This window comes from Trachinotus anak, unplaced genomic scaffold (assembly GCF_046630095.1).
Source record: "Trachinotus anak isolate AG129_WGS33_773 ecotype Australia unplaced genomic scaffold, CSIRO_AGI_Tana_v1 ptg000019l, whole genome shotgun sequence".
Lineage (NCBI taxonomy): Eukaryota > Metazoa > Chordata > Actinopteri > Carangiformes > Carangidae > Trachinotus > Trachinotus anak.
The window spans coordinates 22908411-22924544 of record NW_027273870.1 but is presented as its reverse complement, the minus strand read 5'-3'; the positions used below and the strand labels follow the sequence as shown (position 1 = coordinate 22924544).

The 16134-nt window shown below is 41.9% G+C and overlaps 1 protein-coding gene across 11 annotated transcripts in view; it reads right to left on the bottom strand.

Annotated features, from left to right (window-relative positions):
- Positions 1-2111: 2111 nt before the first annotated feature.
- The window catches only part of sorbs2a (sorbin and SH3 domain containing 2a), a 51196-nt gene continuing 37173 nt past the window's right edge, over positions 2112-16134 (bottom strand). For 5 of the 11 annotated variants that reach the window (XM_071505079.1, XM_071505084.1, XM_071505082.1 and 2 more), the window contains 14 exons: positions 15889-15938; positions 14607-14782; positions 12415-14247; positions 11224-11303; positions 10773-10870; positions 10248-10362; positions 9982-10110; positions 9236-9430; positions 7758-8822; positions 6418-6912; positions 5877-5960; positions 5593-5630; positions 5243-5349; positions 2112-3891 (listed from right to left, as the gene is read on the bottom strand). In XM_071505079.1, coding sequence (XP_071361180.1) covers positions 3830-3891; positions 5243-5349; positions 5593-5630; positions 5877-5960; positions 6418-6912; positions 7758-8822; positions 9236-9430; positions 9982-10110; positions 10248-10362; positions 10773-10870; positions 11224-11303; positions 12415-14247; positions 14607-14782; positions 15889-15938 — 4527 coding nt within the window. In that variant the 3' untranslated portion in view covers positions 2112-3829. The remainder of the gene's footprint in view (positions 3892-5242; positions 5350-5592; positions 5631-5876; positions 5961-6417; positions 6913-7757; positions 8823-9235; positions 9431-9981; positions 10111-10247; positions 10363-10772; positions 10871-11223; positions 11304-12414; positions 14248-14606; positions 14783-15888; positions 15939-16134) is intronic. The other 6 variants (XM_071505081.1, XM_071505091.1, XM_071505080.1 and 3 more) reach the window with 5 other exon arrangements.

The window sequence follows — 16134 nt, the reverse complement described above, 5'->3', positions numbered from 1 at the left end:
CTCACTCCAAAGTTTGTTAACAATCCAGTTTCATTTTGAGTTGGACCTTTCACCACATCATATGTCCTTCTCTTTGTTTATACCACAAACTAGATCTGTCATAAGTTATTTGACTTATTTACCCTGCTCTTTGTTTGTTATTAGTGTTTTCTTCCAGCCAGCACAGGATGTTTTTTTTTTTTTGCTGCTTGCCACATTCCCCTCATGTCTGCATAATATCCAAAATTATAAAAACACCAAATGGACTTTACGGGGCTACTCGATCACTGTCAACAAACTGTGAGTAAGGCATGTTAATCTAAGTCAGCACTGACAGGCTCTCTCTCTACGTAAGGCAAGTTTCCATCAAGCAACAGAAACAAAGTGCCAGTTCAACCAAATTAAAAACCACACACACCACATGATCCATCATCTGCATACAGCTTTGAAAAATCTTACTCTGTGCAAGTGTTTCAAAGTGGACCAGTTTCATGGTTTGTTTCTTCTGTTACCATGACAATGTAAGGCCTTGACAAATAAGAGAAGTCGATTATGAAACACTCATACACCGAGATTTCTCTCCCTCTCTCTGAACGGAAACATATTTTCAAACAGTCTGATTGAAATTAACTGTGTATTCGTACACTTGTTCTCCTTCTCTCTGTGAAACTCACCAACACATGAACAAAAGCATGTAAGGGTATCATAATTCAAAAATTCAAAACTTATTTCTGGTTTACAGTCTTTTAAGGTTAAGGTAAGTCAAGTCTGATTCAGTAAACTTACTGAACATCAAAATCTGGGTACAGTTAAACCTTCAGCTATAACACCAAGATTAGCAGCTGTTTCAGGTGTGTTGCACCTGTAACCACACCCACCAGTGATGACACAGTTTACGGATTACATGTCTGCATCCAGAGGGAACCCACGCAAACTCCACACAGAAAGGCCCCGGGCCCGGGGGTTCGAACCCAGAACCTTCTTGCTGTGAAGAGACAGCACTAACCCTGTTTGTGTAATGTTTCCTAAAATCTATAAAGTGCACAAATGTCTCAGAAAACGACTTAACCCTAATAAACTACATAATCGTGACCTGTTACCAAGGATATACGTCATCAGGAGGATGAAATGAACTTGGATTTCATGGATTTGACGACAGTAAGGAAACCGTACAGAAAAAGCCTTTTCCTTTCGTCCACTGGAGGTCAGCAAAAACAAGATTTTCAGCTGCTGGTTGTACCTTTTACTGGTTGTCAAGAAAGCATTGTGCATTTACAATTTCCTAAAACAGCTATAAAGCCTTTTTCTGGACTTTTTCTGAATCCTGCATTTGTTTACATCAGCTTGCAGTCTTCTTCCCTATAATTGGCACATTCCCACCACCAGCTGTAGATATGTGGGTGTGAAATAGAGGCAGATGCATGTGTATCACCAAACCTCAGTGATTAGAGTAGAATAATAGGATGGGGTCAAAAACACTGAAGGGTACCTTTAAACTTCAGGCGATTTCCTTTGCAGTCATCAGTAAACAAAGTTGTCTTATGGGTTACACTGAAAGGAGAACAAAAATATTGGAAATGTTTCATCTACCAGCTGGATTTTATTAGCAATACAGCCCCATAAAATCATCCAACAAATACTAAGATATTGTAGAAATACTTAGGTCCAAGAGTGTGCATTGAATTTGATATTAACATGAATAACATATAAGATTTACATTTTCAATTACATGTATAAACATATCAGGAGCCAAATTATTGTCTTCAGTCCAAATCTGTTCTTATTGTTGTATCAAAGGCTTAGTGAATGTTTCACCAATGTAGAGTTTATGTGCACACTTTCCTGATGTTTTCTAGACTACATATGCATAAATGAATTTTTTGCATCACAGAAGAGGTTTACATATACATGGCTATTAAATAAGTGAGTTGGATGTAAGGCAGCAATCACCAACTCTACTCAGTCTACCTACAGTAACTTCAGTTTAAATACGTCACTGACTCCTAAAACAACAAATAACTGGAGGGAAAAAAAAGACCTACGTGCCTGGCTACCATAATAGCTGTCAAAAAAGTGGAAAGTAGCACCACCGATGACGAAAACGTGAAGAAAGAAGGAGAGGAAACCAAATGTGATGGTGGGTGAGAAAAAGCTGACTTTATAAAGCAAGTGGATGTTGGCCATTTTACAGCTCTCATACAAAGGCTTACAAAAACACCACAGACACACACACACACACCCACACACACAGAGTGTTCTCACACCATCTGAAATAGTGGATGACGGGGTGACATGAAGGACAATGAATGATTAAACAAAATATACTTTAAGGTGCTTTAACATTTGTTTTGTTGTCAGTGTTCATCCTTTGTGAAACACAAAATGAGACACAAAAAAACCCCAGATCATATTCACTGAGCATAACAAGCTAAGATGGAAATTGCCAATAATTCCAAATAGTATATCAACACATGGACAGTGACACACTACCTATTCACTCTGACAACAGATGCCACCAAAGTCAAGTGGAAAAACTCCAGTTACATGACTGACATGTTGGATCAAATCCTATCTCATCCTGTATCTGACTTAAATAAATTCAACATAAAACAACATGACATCTGGTAATTCAATATAGCCCATCAACTCTCATGTTATTTCCCTGTCTCAGCACCTATCTGGACAATGATACTTGACAAATAAAATAACAATCAATTCAAATGGGAGTTTGCTGCTGTTAGAATATGTTAAAAACCAACACGTTGTTCCATCCTCTCTAAAATAATTTTATAACATGATTTGACCAGCGTTTGTCCTCTAATAAATATAATACCTAAAAAGGTCATTAACCTTTTTGCATACACTTCCCACACATGACCGATATCCCCCAAAAGTCCAAAATGTCATAGTGACCTCTAGTGAACAAAATCTGAAGTGAAATCTGAAATAAAACAAACACAAATTTGTGTTAAAATTTTGTTAAAGTGCATCAATCCTAGTGTGTAGATGAACAAGTTGAAAATATTTGTGTTTTCTAAACTTACACTTTAAATCTAATGTATTAGGTTTAGACAGCAAGTAGAAGAGCAACAATAGTATTTTTTCCACTTCCTCATTTGCAATGTTTGAAATAACTGCTTGATTGTGATTCATAACATCCCTAAATTCTTACCAACCAATCAACACATTGGGTAACACATAACATTGATACATGCACAGTCTGTTCCACATGTAACTATGGGAAGAAACTCCTATTACCTGACATACAACACAGTTCATACAACAGGCCTGCTGACAGAATACTGTTTGTGCAACTCTCTCTGCACCGAATGTCTTAGTGAATATTTGTAATTGAACACTGAAATGAAATGAAAGTGTTATTACCTTAGAGATACTGCAAAAAAACAAAAAAACAAAACAAAAAAAAAAAACGTGATCGTGGTGATCTTACTGCCCTTAAACAGTTGAAACAGAGAGAAAAGCATCACTGCCTTGCACTGTTCACTATCAATGAGTGTTTGCAAAGTTCCTTTAATATCATTCCATCACTGTCAAAAGTTAAAGGTCACTGACTGGAGCACAAAGTTTGGGATCTCCATGATAGAAAAATAAGGATAAAAAGATAAGTTTAAAAAAACAACATTATTTTATAGAAGTCTTCCATTAAAGATGGCTAGTTAGAGCTAAATGTTCTGTCTGTGTGAAGCTGATGAGCCACACATACACGCAAACACACAAATGTGCGACAGGTCTCCGTGGGGGGGGAGGTGGTGTCCTGCAGGTGCTGTGCTGAGGGGCGATGAACGTGTCACAGAAAGGGGCGGGGCCAGGGGGGAGTCTGGAATCATCATTATAGCTGCTTCACGTAGTTTCCTGGGAAGGTTCCGAACAGCTTGCTCCTCCGAGAGGTCCCTTCAGAAACAAAGAGCAATGAGGTGAGATCAGCAGGGCTTGAAACGCTGTCTGAAACCTGGCAGTAGCTGCAGCTGTCACTAACACTATTCCTCACTAGCTCACTGCAGTCTATAAAGCAGCCATTGACCTGGAGATCCCACTCAAACTGAGACACTTTAACATGGCAAAGTTTACTGCAGAAGAATGTAAAGGTTAAGATGGCCAAGAGCCTCAGGGTTAGTCTCAAACTGAAACTGTGTTCAGCTGTGAGAGATCATGCTGAAGTCTTCAAAGACAGTTGTGTTAAAAAATATTTGTTGGGACCACACTGCCATCTAGTGGTCTCTGTGGTGGTCTGCAAAATACTTAATACCACAAACAGTGTAAATGAATAATATAAAATAAATAAACAGCATTGAACAATTTGACCTGCATACTTTACTTTATTGTAAAGTTTAATAGTAGTAGTTTAATGCAGCATATTTAATACAACAGTGTAGAAATACTCCATTACAAAGGTTCTGCATTTAAAATCTTACTTAAGCATTACTGTTAACAACCAAATATATTTAAAGTAGCAAAAGTCCCCATTTCACAGAAAAACAGCCCATGTGATTCATATATTTTTATATATTACATTAATGATTGTTTTGATGATTGTTAATACTGACACAAAAATATGTAAGTAGCATTTTACTGTTGCAACTGGTTGAGGTGGAGCTAGTTTTAACTATTTCATATACAGTTTGGTGGGTCACAAACTAAGAGATGCCTCCAACCAATAAGGTAAATGCACGAGGTAAATCTGAGGGGTTGTGTGATAATTAAAGGTGTAGGGGAGAAGACAAAGTCTACACAAATCTGTATTCATTTATTGGACCGTCCTCTATTCTCAATTTAAATAGATATTAAAAATAACAGTAAAAATAAAAATAAAAGTTTGTCAATTTAAATTAAAGCATCTATGAAGTTTGGTGAAATTACAAGTAATGCACAGTCCAGTACTTGAGTAATGTACTTTGTTACAAATGGTTATATGTTTGCTTGCTGTGTTGTATTTGTGTCTTTCTATACATTTGTTCTATGAGTATTCTTAAGTATGCAGAGAGCTACAAATCCCTTTATGTGACATTTTCATGGCTTCTCTGGCACCTTGCGGTTTTTAGGAGATGTCTGCAGAAGAGACACTGATTCACTTACCTCCTCTCGGCAGGCCCATCATGTATACTATATGTTAGTATGTTTTGATGTTCACAATGAGGATTATGTTTTAAGATATGCAGTAACTGAAGGAGTTTTCTGGTAGACAAAAAAACCAACCTTCCATTTTTTATTAACAATCCAATTTGATGTATTTCCCCTCTCTTACCAACAAACCAGCCGTCATCACACTTCTCCATCACGTCAACAATGTCTCCCTCCCTCAGCTCCAGCTCGTCCTCGTTGCGAGGCATGTAGTTGTACAGGGCCTGGTATCTGTGTTAGAAAAACTGACTGTGAGCTGACATCCGTGACTCTTTATCGAGTATTTTCCTTCTCTGTACTGTTTGGCAACACAAATATGTTTACATGTCATGCAAATAAAGCAAATACAATTACGGCTATCATCCCTCACATCTGCTGAGACCTACACTTTAGCACAAACAGACATGTTTTTATTGGATAACAACAGCTCAGAGGAAACTGATCATGATATTAATGATAACAAATATCACTTACGGGTCTCCTCCACCGTGGAGAGCATCCTGTACTAATCGCTGAGTTACACAGAGAGAGAGAAACACAAACAGACAGTTAATCAAAATGTGATGTTCGTGGGGCTTTAGTTTAGAGATTTTTGTGTGATGTTCTCACTGAGAGATACAACAATTTCTGTGTTCAGAAAAACAGCGTACTTAAGCATGTTACAGAATATGTGGTGATCAGTCATGATTGATATGGTTAACTCAAAAGATTTCCTCCCTGCAGTGAGAGCGTGGTGGAGTGAAGACATGCCCCCCTACCCTTCGACCTCTAATGGGTGACAGATAGGACCTCCGGGACAAGATGGGGCTACGAGGAGGTTTACCACCAACAACTGGATCCTGCTTAACAGGCAGAAAGACCAGAAGCAACACACCTATGATCTTCAACAGCAACCAGGTCAGAGGCCTTCAACTATGAGCTGAGCACACGTACTGCAGGCTAATGACATGCTGTAAAACATCATCCATCAACACGCCGAAGCCAGTGGAAATCCTCCTGGACACGCCACGGTGCAACCAACACGGACAACACACACTAATTCAACAATGTTCTCTGGCGGCCATAAATCATCACAGAGCAGTTCATGTTAGTGTACAAGACACAGAGTAGTCTCTGTTAGGGTTGCAACTAATGATTATATCAATATTGATAAATCTGTAAATATATTTTGATTAATTATTTAGTCTATAAAAGTCCAGAAATAACAAAAATCCCTAACACAATTTCTCAGGTAAGGAGATATTGTCACCACAAACATGATCAAAATCAAACTCCATCATTTCCACATTCCAGCTTTACCTTCACCTTGGGAGACCTATGTCCTGGATGAGGTACAGTGGGGGGAGAGCGAGGCGTAGCGAGGGGAGGAGAGGCCGGTTTAGGGGGAGACGTGATGGGAAAGGGAGTAGGTGACTCAGACTCGGGGCAGGATGTGAGTGGACGGGAAGGACAGGGAGAGCTTGATGGTTGAGAGACTGAACGCTGTGAGAGAACGTTCGGGGAGGGGTGAGAGGAGTGGAGGGGAGGTGGTGAGACAGGTGGAGGAGGAGAGACTGGAGGTAGGGGCGATGTGAGGTGAGGAAGGGATGGGGGTCGAGGTGAGCAAGGGGGAGATGGGGGGATGGCGTTATGATCGTGCTGTTGTGAGCCTGAGGAAGAAGTCGAAGGAGGAGGAAAAGAAGAGGTTGAAGACGAAGAAGAAGGGGGAGGAGTGGAGGTCAGAGGTGGTGGTATGGAGGGTGAGGAGAGGGCGGGGTGAGAAAGCCGTGCCAGGGTTGAGGGAGAGACATCAGCCTATGGAGGTAATGACACATACATCAGTACTGAAGCTGAAACACATGATGCTAACTTTAGAAATCCTTCCATTCTGCCGTGGCTGTTTTTGACTCAAGCCCAGAGGGGACGTGGAGGAAAAGATTTCAGATGGGATTTTAAAAAACACTCTTTTGACTTCTCTTTATCCTGGGATATGCTGCTGTTGTCCCACATTTGGCATGTAACAAAAAAGAAAAAACAAAACAACAAAACAATAACAAAAAACTTAACAACTGAATTATATCAAAATACTCATCAAGACAATACTTTATCCTCACACTATCATTTCAGACATAACTGTGTAAGAAAAGAAAAGCTTTTTAAGTGATATTTAAAATAAAATAAGATATCACTGTTGGACAGTGTGAGTTGTACAAAGATTTCTCCTGTGTCAGTCCTTTAGCTTCTATAGTAATAAATTAAGCTAACTAGTGTTTTCATTAATCTGAACCCAATTAGTTATCAGTGCTCTCAGTACTTAACCTATTCTGTATTAAAAACCCTGAACATTATCTGTTGACCTACTTTTATGTACAGATCCTACTCACTAGCTGCTCACTAAAGAGTTTCACTCTGCATGAAGTCAGACTCACAGCTGTGGACAGGGGTAAAAGCGGTAGGAACTAGGAAACATCTGTTACCATGGAGTTTAGTTATATTCTGTGCTGTTTCCCTGTAAATGAATCTGCTTTAACAGCTGAGTAACACTGAACTTTTTGTTGAAACCTTTAAGAGAGAATGCAAAAGTTGTTTTGTATTTTTTCTACAATCAAAAATATTTTCCTCCATGTCCCTAGGGAGATGCAGCTCACACCATGCTCTACCTGTGGACTGAGTCTTTCATTTAAAACTCTAATGTCTTCCTCTTTCTCTTCTAAAGCTTCATCCTCTTCTTCAATGAACAGCTCAGTGTACCCCTTCCCCTTGACCGACGGTGGCCTTTGAAACTCGATTGTTTCATCATCATTCTGAGACTTTGGCTGCTCTCCCCAGGTGATGGACAGCGGCTCCATCGTCACAGGCTTGTGAAACTGCAGCTCTAACCGAACGCTGCCTGCTGCCTCGCTGGCTGGAGTGACTGCTGAGGGTTTCCTTGCTGGCTGATGGGATTCTTCTGCTTTTAGCTTAAACCTGCTCTGGGATTCACTGCTTGGCGTAGCTGGTGAAGAATCTTTCAGAGACGATCTTGAAAAGTCAACATGGTCTGTACTGGTAGACCCATCCAGGATCATAGATAACAGCTCGTCATAAGGGTCTTTTACTTGCAGCTCAATGTCGGGGGTTTTGCTGCTTTTGTTTACTGGTGCAGAGGACTTCTGCCAATGTGGAGTTTGTGTGGGTGATTTTATTGGCTCGGGCGCTGTGCAGGAAAAAACCTTTGGCTTAGCAATACGGAACTTTTGAGCTGTTTCAGTGAACCCTGTGCTGCTGCTGTAATGCAGCGAGGAGTCAGGCGATGGAGAGGTGAATGACAAAGGAGGGGCAGGAGGAGGAGGAGGTGGTGGAGAGGGAGGAGGAGAAAGTGGTTGGAAGAAAGGATGAGCAGCTGGGGTGTGACCTAAACTGAGTCTCCCTTCTTTAAAAGGTGGAGTTCTGGAAAATGTCTGGGATGGAAGAGCAAAGCCTCTTTGTGTTGGTGCAGGTGAAGGTGAAGGTGGGGGCGTCTTAGGCTCCTGAGCCTTTTGGAGAAGTGTGAGGTCAGGTGGAAGAGGGGGAGGTGTGGGCGGTACAGGGGTGGTGGCGAAGGAGTGAACTGGAGTGGACGCTGATGGGACCATTGTGAGGGACAGCCACTCGTCGGTGATAGCTTGCAGGTCAAGCGTTCTCAACAAGGGGTGGGAGGAGGGGAGGTCACGGGTGGTGGGGGATGGAGGTAGATGGTAGAAAGGCTCCATGAAGACAAAGTGAGGAGGAAGGAACAGAGTGTGATTTATAAAAGTGTAACAGAGAAGTACAGTGTGTGTTTTGTGTCTTTGGCTATTCAAGAAAGACTATGAGTACTGTGTTTATGTCATTATGCAAATGATGTATTTATTTATTTCATATATTGATACATAAATAAATTATTTTTTTACATTTTACTTTTTGATGATGAAAACCATTTGTTTGCATTTGTAATGTTGGTTAAAAAAACACTTAATACATAAAATGCCCCTAAATTATAAACCAATGAGTCAATTATTTTGTAAAACATTTTATTGTTTTAAATTTAGAACAAATTGTTGATTATAAATGTGTTACTCTCTTGTATTGGTTTATTGTACTGTATTGTGCTGTTACCATATTGTAGTGATTCCCCTACCTTGATGGGTGTACTGCTTGGTGTCCTGCTGCCAGGTTGACCATGCGGATCTATGTGGTGGGAGGAGCTCTTGGACGGGGAGCGCTTGACGATGTCAACGTAGGACACGGGAAAGATGCCCTGTTTGGTTGTGTCTGGGATCTTCCCCTCATACCAGTTCTGATCCACCTGCCTTATCACAATCACGCTCTCACCCTACACACAAACACACACACACACACACACAACAAAGCATACGCGTACGTTTTAACTTAAGTTATGACTACGACTAACAGTGACTGTCATAATCAATAATTTCACTTCTCAATTAATCGATCAAACTTTTAGTCCATAAAATGTCAAGACATCTTTAAACTGTTTGTTTTGTTCCAGTCCAAAATCCAAAGATATTCAATTAACTATTATAGAAGACTAAGAAAACCAGGAAATATGAGTAGCTTGAACCACTTGCTTAATCAGTCTTAATTAATCAATTATCAAAACTGTTGCTAATTAATTTTATGTCAATTGATTAATTAATCAACCATCTCAGCTCCAGACACAGAACTGTTGTGATGAACAGAAGTCCACAGTAAAACCTCGATCCTAAATACTGCAAACATAAACCTACTCATCCTTGTTTATTACATTTTAAACACAATTGAAAGACTACATAATTATCTATAGCCTCACAAAACAGTTTATACAACCTCTAAATATATTACAGCATGTATAAAACTGTTATGTGCAAACATCAAGCAGGCTACCTTTCTGAGAGACAGCTCCACGTTAGTGTCAGCATTGAAGTTGTACCGTGCCACTGCCTCTCCGATCTCTCTGACGTGTGCTGGCGGAGGAGGACGGATCGGCTGCTGCTTCTCTGTGGACGGCATCTTCTGCGTGTGTGTGAACATGGTGTAAATGAGTGTGTATATTAAGGGGGAGGAGATACAGTATATTTAATATATTTCAATACAACTAGACAAAGGTGCACTCACGCATATACGGGACCAACAAACAGATGCAGATTTACCTCTACGTACGATATGGGGAATATCCCCACCCGTCCACGGTGCTCTCCTTCATACCAGTTGTTGTCTATCTGCCTGATGATGTTCACTGCATCACCTTTTTTAAATGTCAGCTCCCTGTGACACAGTCATATCATTAAAGTATCTTTGCATGCATCTCTGATCTGGAGCATAGGCATAAAGAAGATGTGAACAGCACAAGACACCAGCAGAGCTCATTTCATTAAACATCATCAGCTACAGAGTGTCAGCCACTAAACCACAACAAAGTGAGATCCAGCACAGCAGAAAGCAGCTTACGTCATGCACACATTTAAGAACTGCAAAAAAATAAATCCGTTAAAGTAAGATCAATGAAAATGAAGTTGTCTTAAAAAGCAAAAGAAACTTAATGCAAGAAATGCTTCACAATCTGAAACAATAATGTTTAAAGCGGCGAGTCGAGACGTGTTGATGTGTTGTTAGACATTCATGCAGAGAAGCTTTGTTACTTTGTCGTGCGTGCGCCGTGGATTTACTGTACTCACTTAGCTGTTTGTGCCTTAAAATCATAAATGGCTTTCGCGGGTTGTTTCTGATGGAGGAGAGAGAACAGAATGAGTTGTGTCATCTGTTTATGGGAGACCTAGGAGATGAGAGTGAGAGAGAGAAAGCCAGCAAGCATTACCAGCTATAACATAACACACAGCTTTTTAATGTTTGCAAGAAAATGTGATTGTGCTGTGGTATCGTAAAACTGAGGACAAAAAACTATTAGTCTGCTGAGCTTCCTTGTGAAATACTTTTATGGTGCCCAGAAATCATATCATCCATTACACCTTCTTCAAGTGGAAGTGGAAGCTATTTTAGTAATTTTATGTCAAATAAAAAAAATGATGAGCTGATTAGTGCTACACAACCACACACTAAATATTCATCCAGCCTGAACTGCAGACAGGTGCAGGTGGAGAATACTAGGAACCAGATCCAGTGCTGTACCTCTCTGTCAGGGGTGGGTCTTCTACTCTGGGGTATGTGGCGTCCATCCATGGTGGAGTAACTCCTGGAGACATCCTGGTCTGTGATTGGTAGAGACACATGATAAATGTCACAGGGGTTGCCATAGTGACTACAGTCATGCCATGTGCATGCTCACAACACAAAAATGTGCTTTGGGAAGGTACTGAAAGGTACAGTGATGACGCCATTCCAACAGGTAAATGAGGGAATGAAAGCTTGGGTCAAAAAATTGATGTGTTTAATTTCCATTTCATAGGAAAAACAAAATGATTTGATTTTTTTCCCACAATACGACACAAAGAGAGACATGCAATCCTTCAAAATGAAACAAGGAGAATACAGCCCAAAAAAAATAAGACAAAACCATCTATAAACATAAAAACAAATGGCCTGAGGTAAAGAAAAATGATTGTGGGACAAGAAGATGGCTCCATAAATGAATCTGCAAAACAGCAAATAATACAGTCAAAACAATACTCAAATTAAAAACAAACAGAGGAATATTTACATTTATTTACTCCACCCAGAGTAGTAGGCCGTAAATTCTCAAATATTTCTTTACCTCATTGGAAAGAAACCAAGTCGTCATTTGAGACATTCTCCTATATTTTATCATATTTTAGTACCATAAGAAGCCTTCCTGTTTTCTCAACTGCTGCTGATTTCATGAGCTATTTAAGTGCACTGACAAATTCAGACATATTGTTCTTGCTGTTTAATCCTAATTGTTCATATTTTGCCTTTGTTTTGTTCAGCATTAAGGTAATGTCACTCAAACTCGACATTTTCTGAAAATGCTTCAAATTAAAAGCCTTCCATCAGTTCATAAGGCACAATTCCTGAAACATCAGCAGGACATTAACTTTACACTGAATGAAAGAATCAGGTTTTACTTGAGAATTTACGGTAACCAGCTCTTACTGAAGGTCATATAAATTTATAGAAAAGCAAAGTAAAGGGTGTATCGGCTGAACAACCAGGGGAATAGGGCAATGAGCACAGGCAATAGTGAAAGAGACATTAAATATATGTGGATGCACATTTTGATTATGTATGTACAGTATGCATGTATGTTTGTATAGAAAGAAAAAAACTATATGTAGGTATGACTGGCTACATGACAAAGTGTACATGCACATACTTGAGGTGTGATATGTGTATTATCTCCACCTGAATAACAGAGACCATTTCCATTGCCCTGCTCCTCTCCATATTCATTATTGTTTGAGGCGTCTGAGTGGCGTCCGTAACAGGCACTGATTGGTGACTGTAGCCGTGGTGACGGTAACCTTGGTGTGGAGGGATCCTCTCTGTATGAGGCGAACCCAGTGGGGCTTCCATCTGGGTACAAAGATGCAGAGGAGTGACCCCCGTGCCAACACCCCCTTCTCCCTCGCAATGAGGAGCTTCGCTCAGGCACGTTTGGCAGCAGTTCGGCCAGTATTCTTCTCAGGATGCTATCATCAGGTGCCCTGGTGCCTCTGTGGCCTCTCTCTGCTTGAATGTGCTCATATATGTCTCTCAAGGCTGCATCTAGTGCTTCATAAATGGCCTGCTTGGACTTAGGTCTGCTACCTCGACCTCCGCCACCACTGGTTCTTCTAGAGGTAGGTGGTGAGCCCTTTTTCCTGCGGAAAGGCACTGGGCTGACCAGGAAGGCCAGCTTGGACATCGCTTGCTGGGACTGTGAGCTCTGGATTTGGGAATGGCTGCTGCGGCTCTGCTGTGTAGGTCTCTGAAGTTCCTGCCGCGCTCGTTCCCTCTCATGGCGAAGCATGGTTGTGAAACGGGTATAAGAGGCTGGGCAGCGGCCTTTGCAGGTGCTAATGAGATGACGGTGTTGGTAGCCCTGGCCCTGGCCTAGATTTTGGTGACCAGGGTGGTGGTGGTGATGGTGGTGGTGATGACGGAGGTGGTGGTGGTGGTGGAGGGTGGAAGAGCCATACAAGCTTTCAGTGGAGGTCAGTGAGCAATGGTCAAAGTCACTCTCACTGCAAAATGAGGAGCCCTCCACTTGGATGAAGTCACTGAGGTCTGACGCCACAGCGTCTTGTTCACTGTCAGAGTAGTCTGGGTTAGCTTGCGGGCCTTGGGGGACGGGAGGAGCAGGAAAGGACCGCCCATGGCCTGGCTCTGGTCCACGAGGCTGGCCCTCAGGTGGGCTACGAGGTCGATGCAAGTGATCCATGGTGCGAGGTACTGCTCCACTGTTGCCGTTGTTGTCCTCCTCCAGTAAAGATTCTATGGAAAAACGCCGTTTTGGATAACAGGGTGTGCCGCCACCACCACTGCTGGCTCGAGACGATGAGCCGCCTGGTGTGGTGGTGCCTGAAGGCACCTCACTATCACCCAAATTGGGCATTGATTTGGACTTCTGAATAAGGCGCTCATATTCAGAAATGCGGTTTGGCACCATATCGCGTGGCACCTCGACGCCCCAAGAGGGTGCCCAAGGAGAGAGGCGATGCCGATGCAGGTGAGGTTGGCGCTCTAGCTCCAGGATACGTGCACGGACCGAACGGATGACTTCAGATGGGATGAGCTGAGCTCGGTCAATCTGGTGCATTTTACGATAGAGCTGGAGAAAGCCCGGTGAATCGTGTGCCCGTCGCCGGTGGAGTCGTGGCAATGAGCGAGTGGAAGTGGATCCAGCTGAACCTGAGGGATTCCCATCACACACCAGTGACCCAGCGCTTTCGGAGCGGGTGGCATTGCGCCCGCCTGAGCCAGAATGCCCATCACTGAGTAAGTCATCACAGCTGCGTGACTTGAGCTTGCCAGGGGAGCGTGGTACCTCCTCCACGCTGCTCCATCTCTCAGCATCCTGGCGTTTTGTCTGCCAACTGTTCTTACAACAGACAGACTGCTTAGAGGAGGAGCTGCCTTCCTGACTGGTGTCCTCATGGCAGTAGACAGGGTCAGAGGGGACAGGGGGCAGATAGGGGCGCTGATAAGGACCTGGGGAGGTCAAACTGTTTGAATACATGTTGCATGCGTCCCCACCTTTCAGATGTCCAATAAAGAGCAGCGTGGTGAGAGAGAAGAAGGAGGAAAGCAGGTTAAGCAATAACACCCAGCAAAAAAGATGGAAGAGCTGGGGAGAGGGAGAAGAATGAGGAGAGAAAATGTGGTGGAAAAAAAAATCAAAATCAAAAATGATTTGATGTTTTTTCTTCAGATTTCCACCAACACCATTGAAGGAAACGACACCAGACAGACTTTATAGTGTGAAAAAAACACAACAAATTTTCTGGCAGTGCGGCAAGCACAGTACACATATATGACAGTCAGGGGAAAACAAGGAAAAAGAGAAAGACAAAGACAGAGAAAACATATCAAGTGAAAAGATCACGTGTTCATACCTTTGGCTCTGGAGGGTGAGGATGGTGAGGAACGAATGACAGGTTTCTTTAGGCTGCTGCTGGGTCTGTAGGCATCCACTGGTTTAGGGGAAGTTGCAGCTCTGCTCTGAGACTGAGCATTCACCTGGGAACTTGATGGCTCCGACTTCCTTCGCTTCCTGTAGTCACTGGCAGCACTGTAACACAGACATCAACAGAACTGCTTTCACAACACCAAACATGGGTGAATGCAGTTTGCAATGAGCAAATTAAATTCAGGTACTATGAATGTCATGTAGGTACATTGTATTTACTATGTATGTCATCGGTACCCAGTAAAAACCAAAGCATAACCTCACTGTATTTGCATGCTGCCTTACGTCAGCCAGTTTCAGCCCTTTATTTGTTTGCTTCTCTTTTACTCTCTGTGCTCACATATACATATACATATACATATACAGTATTTTAAAGTTAAGTTTTAATTCAGCTGAATTCTCAATAAATTTTTATTTACACATAAAAAAGTGATTGAAACGGGGCCAATTTAGACTACATGTTAACCAAGCTGTATAGAAGACCCATCAAAAAGTCTCACTTTATACAGTATAGGACCTTTTAGTTAATTAGAGACTGACAAGCTAAACGTATAATGATATTGTTGGTTAAAAATCCTTTTTTCTAATGTTGGGGACTTTCATGTGAAACTTTAACAATCTTTGGCATTATAAATAAAAAGCTTAAAGCATTTTATTGTATATCCAAGTTTATCGGACTAAAAATAAGGCTAAGATGGAACAACAGATTTTTCGTAACTTTTCTTTTTCAAAATGTCAAAAATACTGTGGTTTTCTATTCAGAACAAACACACTGAATGTCACTTTCATGAATTACATGGCCTATTCATCACATCCCATTTCTGCCCTTTCTGTTCACCGAGGAAAATGCGACTCAATAAGCAGGCCATTGATGAAAGGAAGCAGGATGAGGGGAGAAAGTGGGGGGGTTGAGGGAAGGATAGGAGGTGAAGGGCAGAATCAATAGATGTGCTGGGTTAATTTATTCTGGCTCAGAGAGAGGGAGTTGCAAAGTACCCTGCCTTTAGTGACAAAAGCAAATAAAGACTAACACTAATCCTTGCAAACCATCACTAATAGCAGCCACAGAGGCTCTTTGCACCGGAGACGGGGCAAGAAAGCACACAGTTTTGATTCTGTGCTGAATCACAACAAGGGCCACTGCTGTTGAGAGGATGGGGGAGGGGGACCGGGGTGATGCAGAGGAAAATAAAAGAAACAGAGGTTACCTCGCAGGTCTCTCTGGAGCCTTGTCAGCAGGAGCGATGTGCAGGGATGTCTGAAATAGGGCAGACAACAAAAGAGAAAAGTGAGCTCCGCAAGAACAAAGACTCGAAGCAGAGCAGCTCACAATGCACAGCCTGCATGCGGTTGTTGCTGTGCTACACTCAAAACACTCCCCCAGCGTAAGGTGTGACGGATGCTGGTTCCACATGGCACACCTGACTGCGAAGAGGCCTACCGGTGTAAACGCT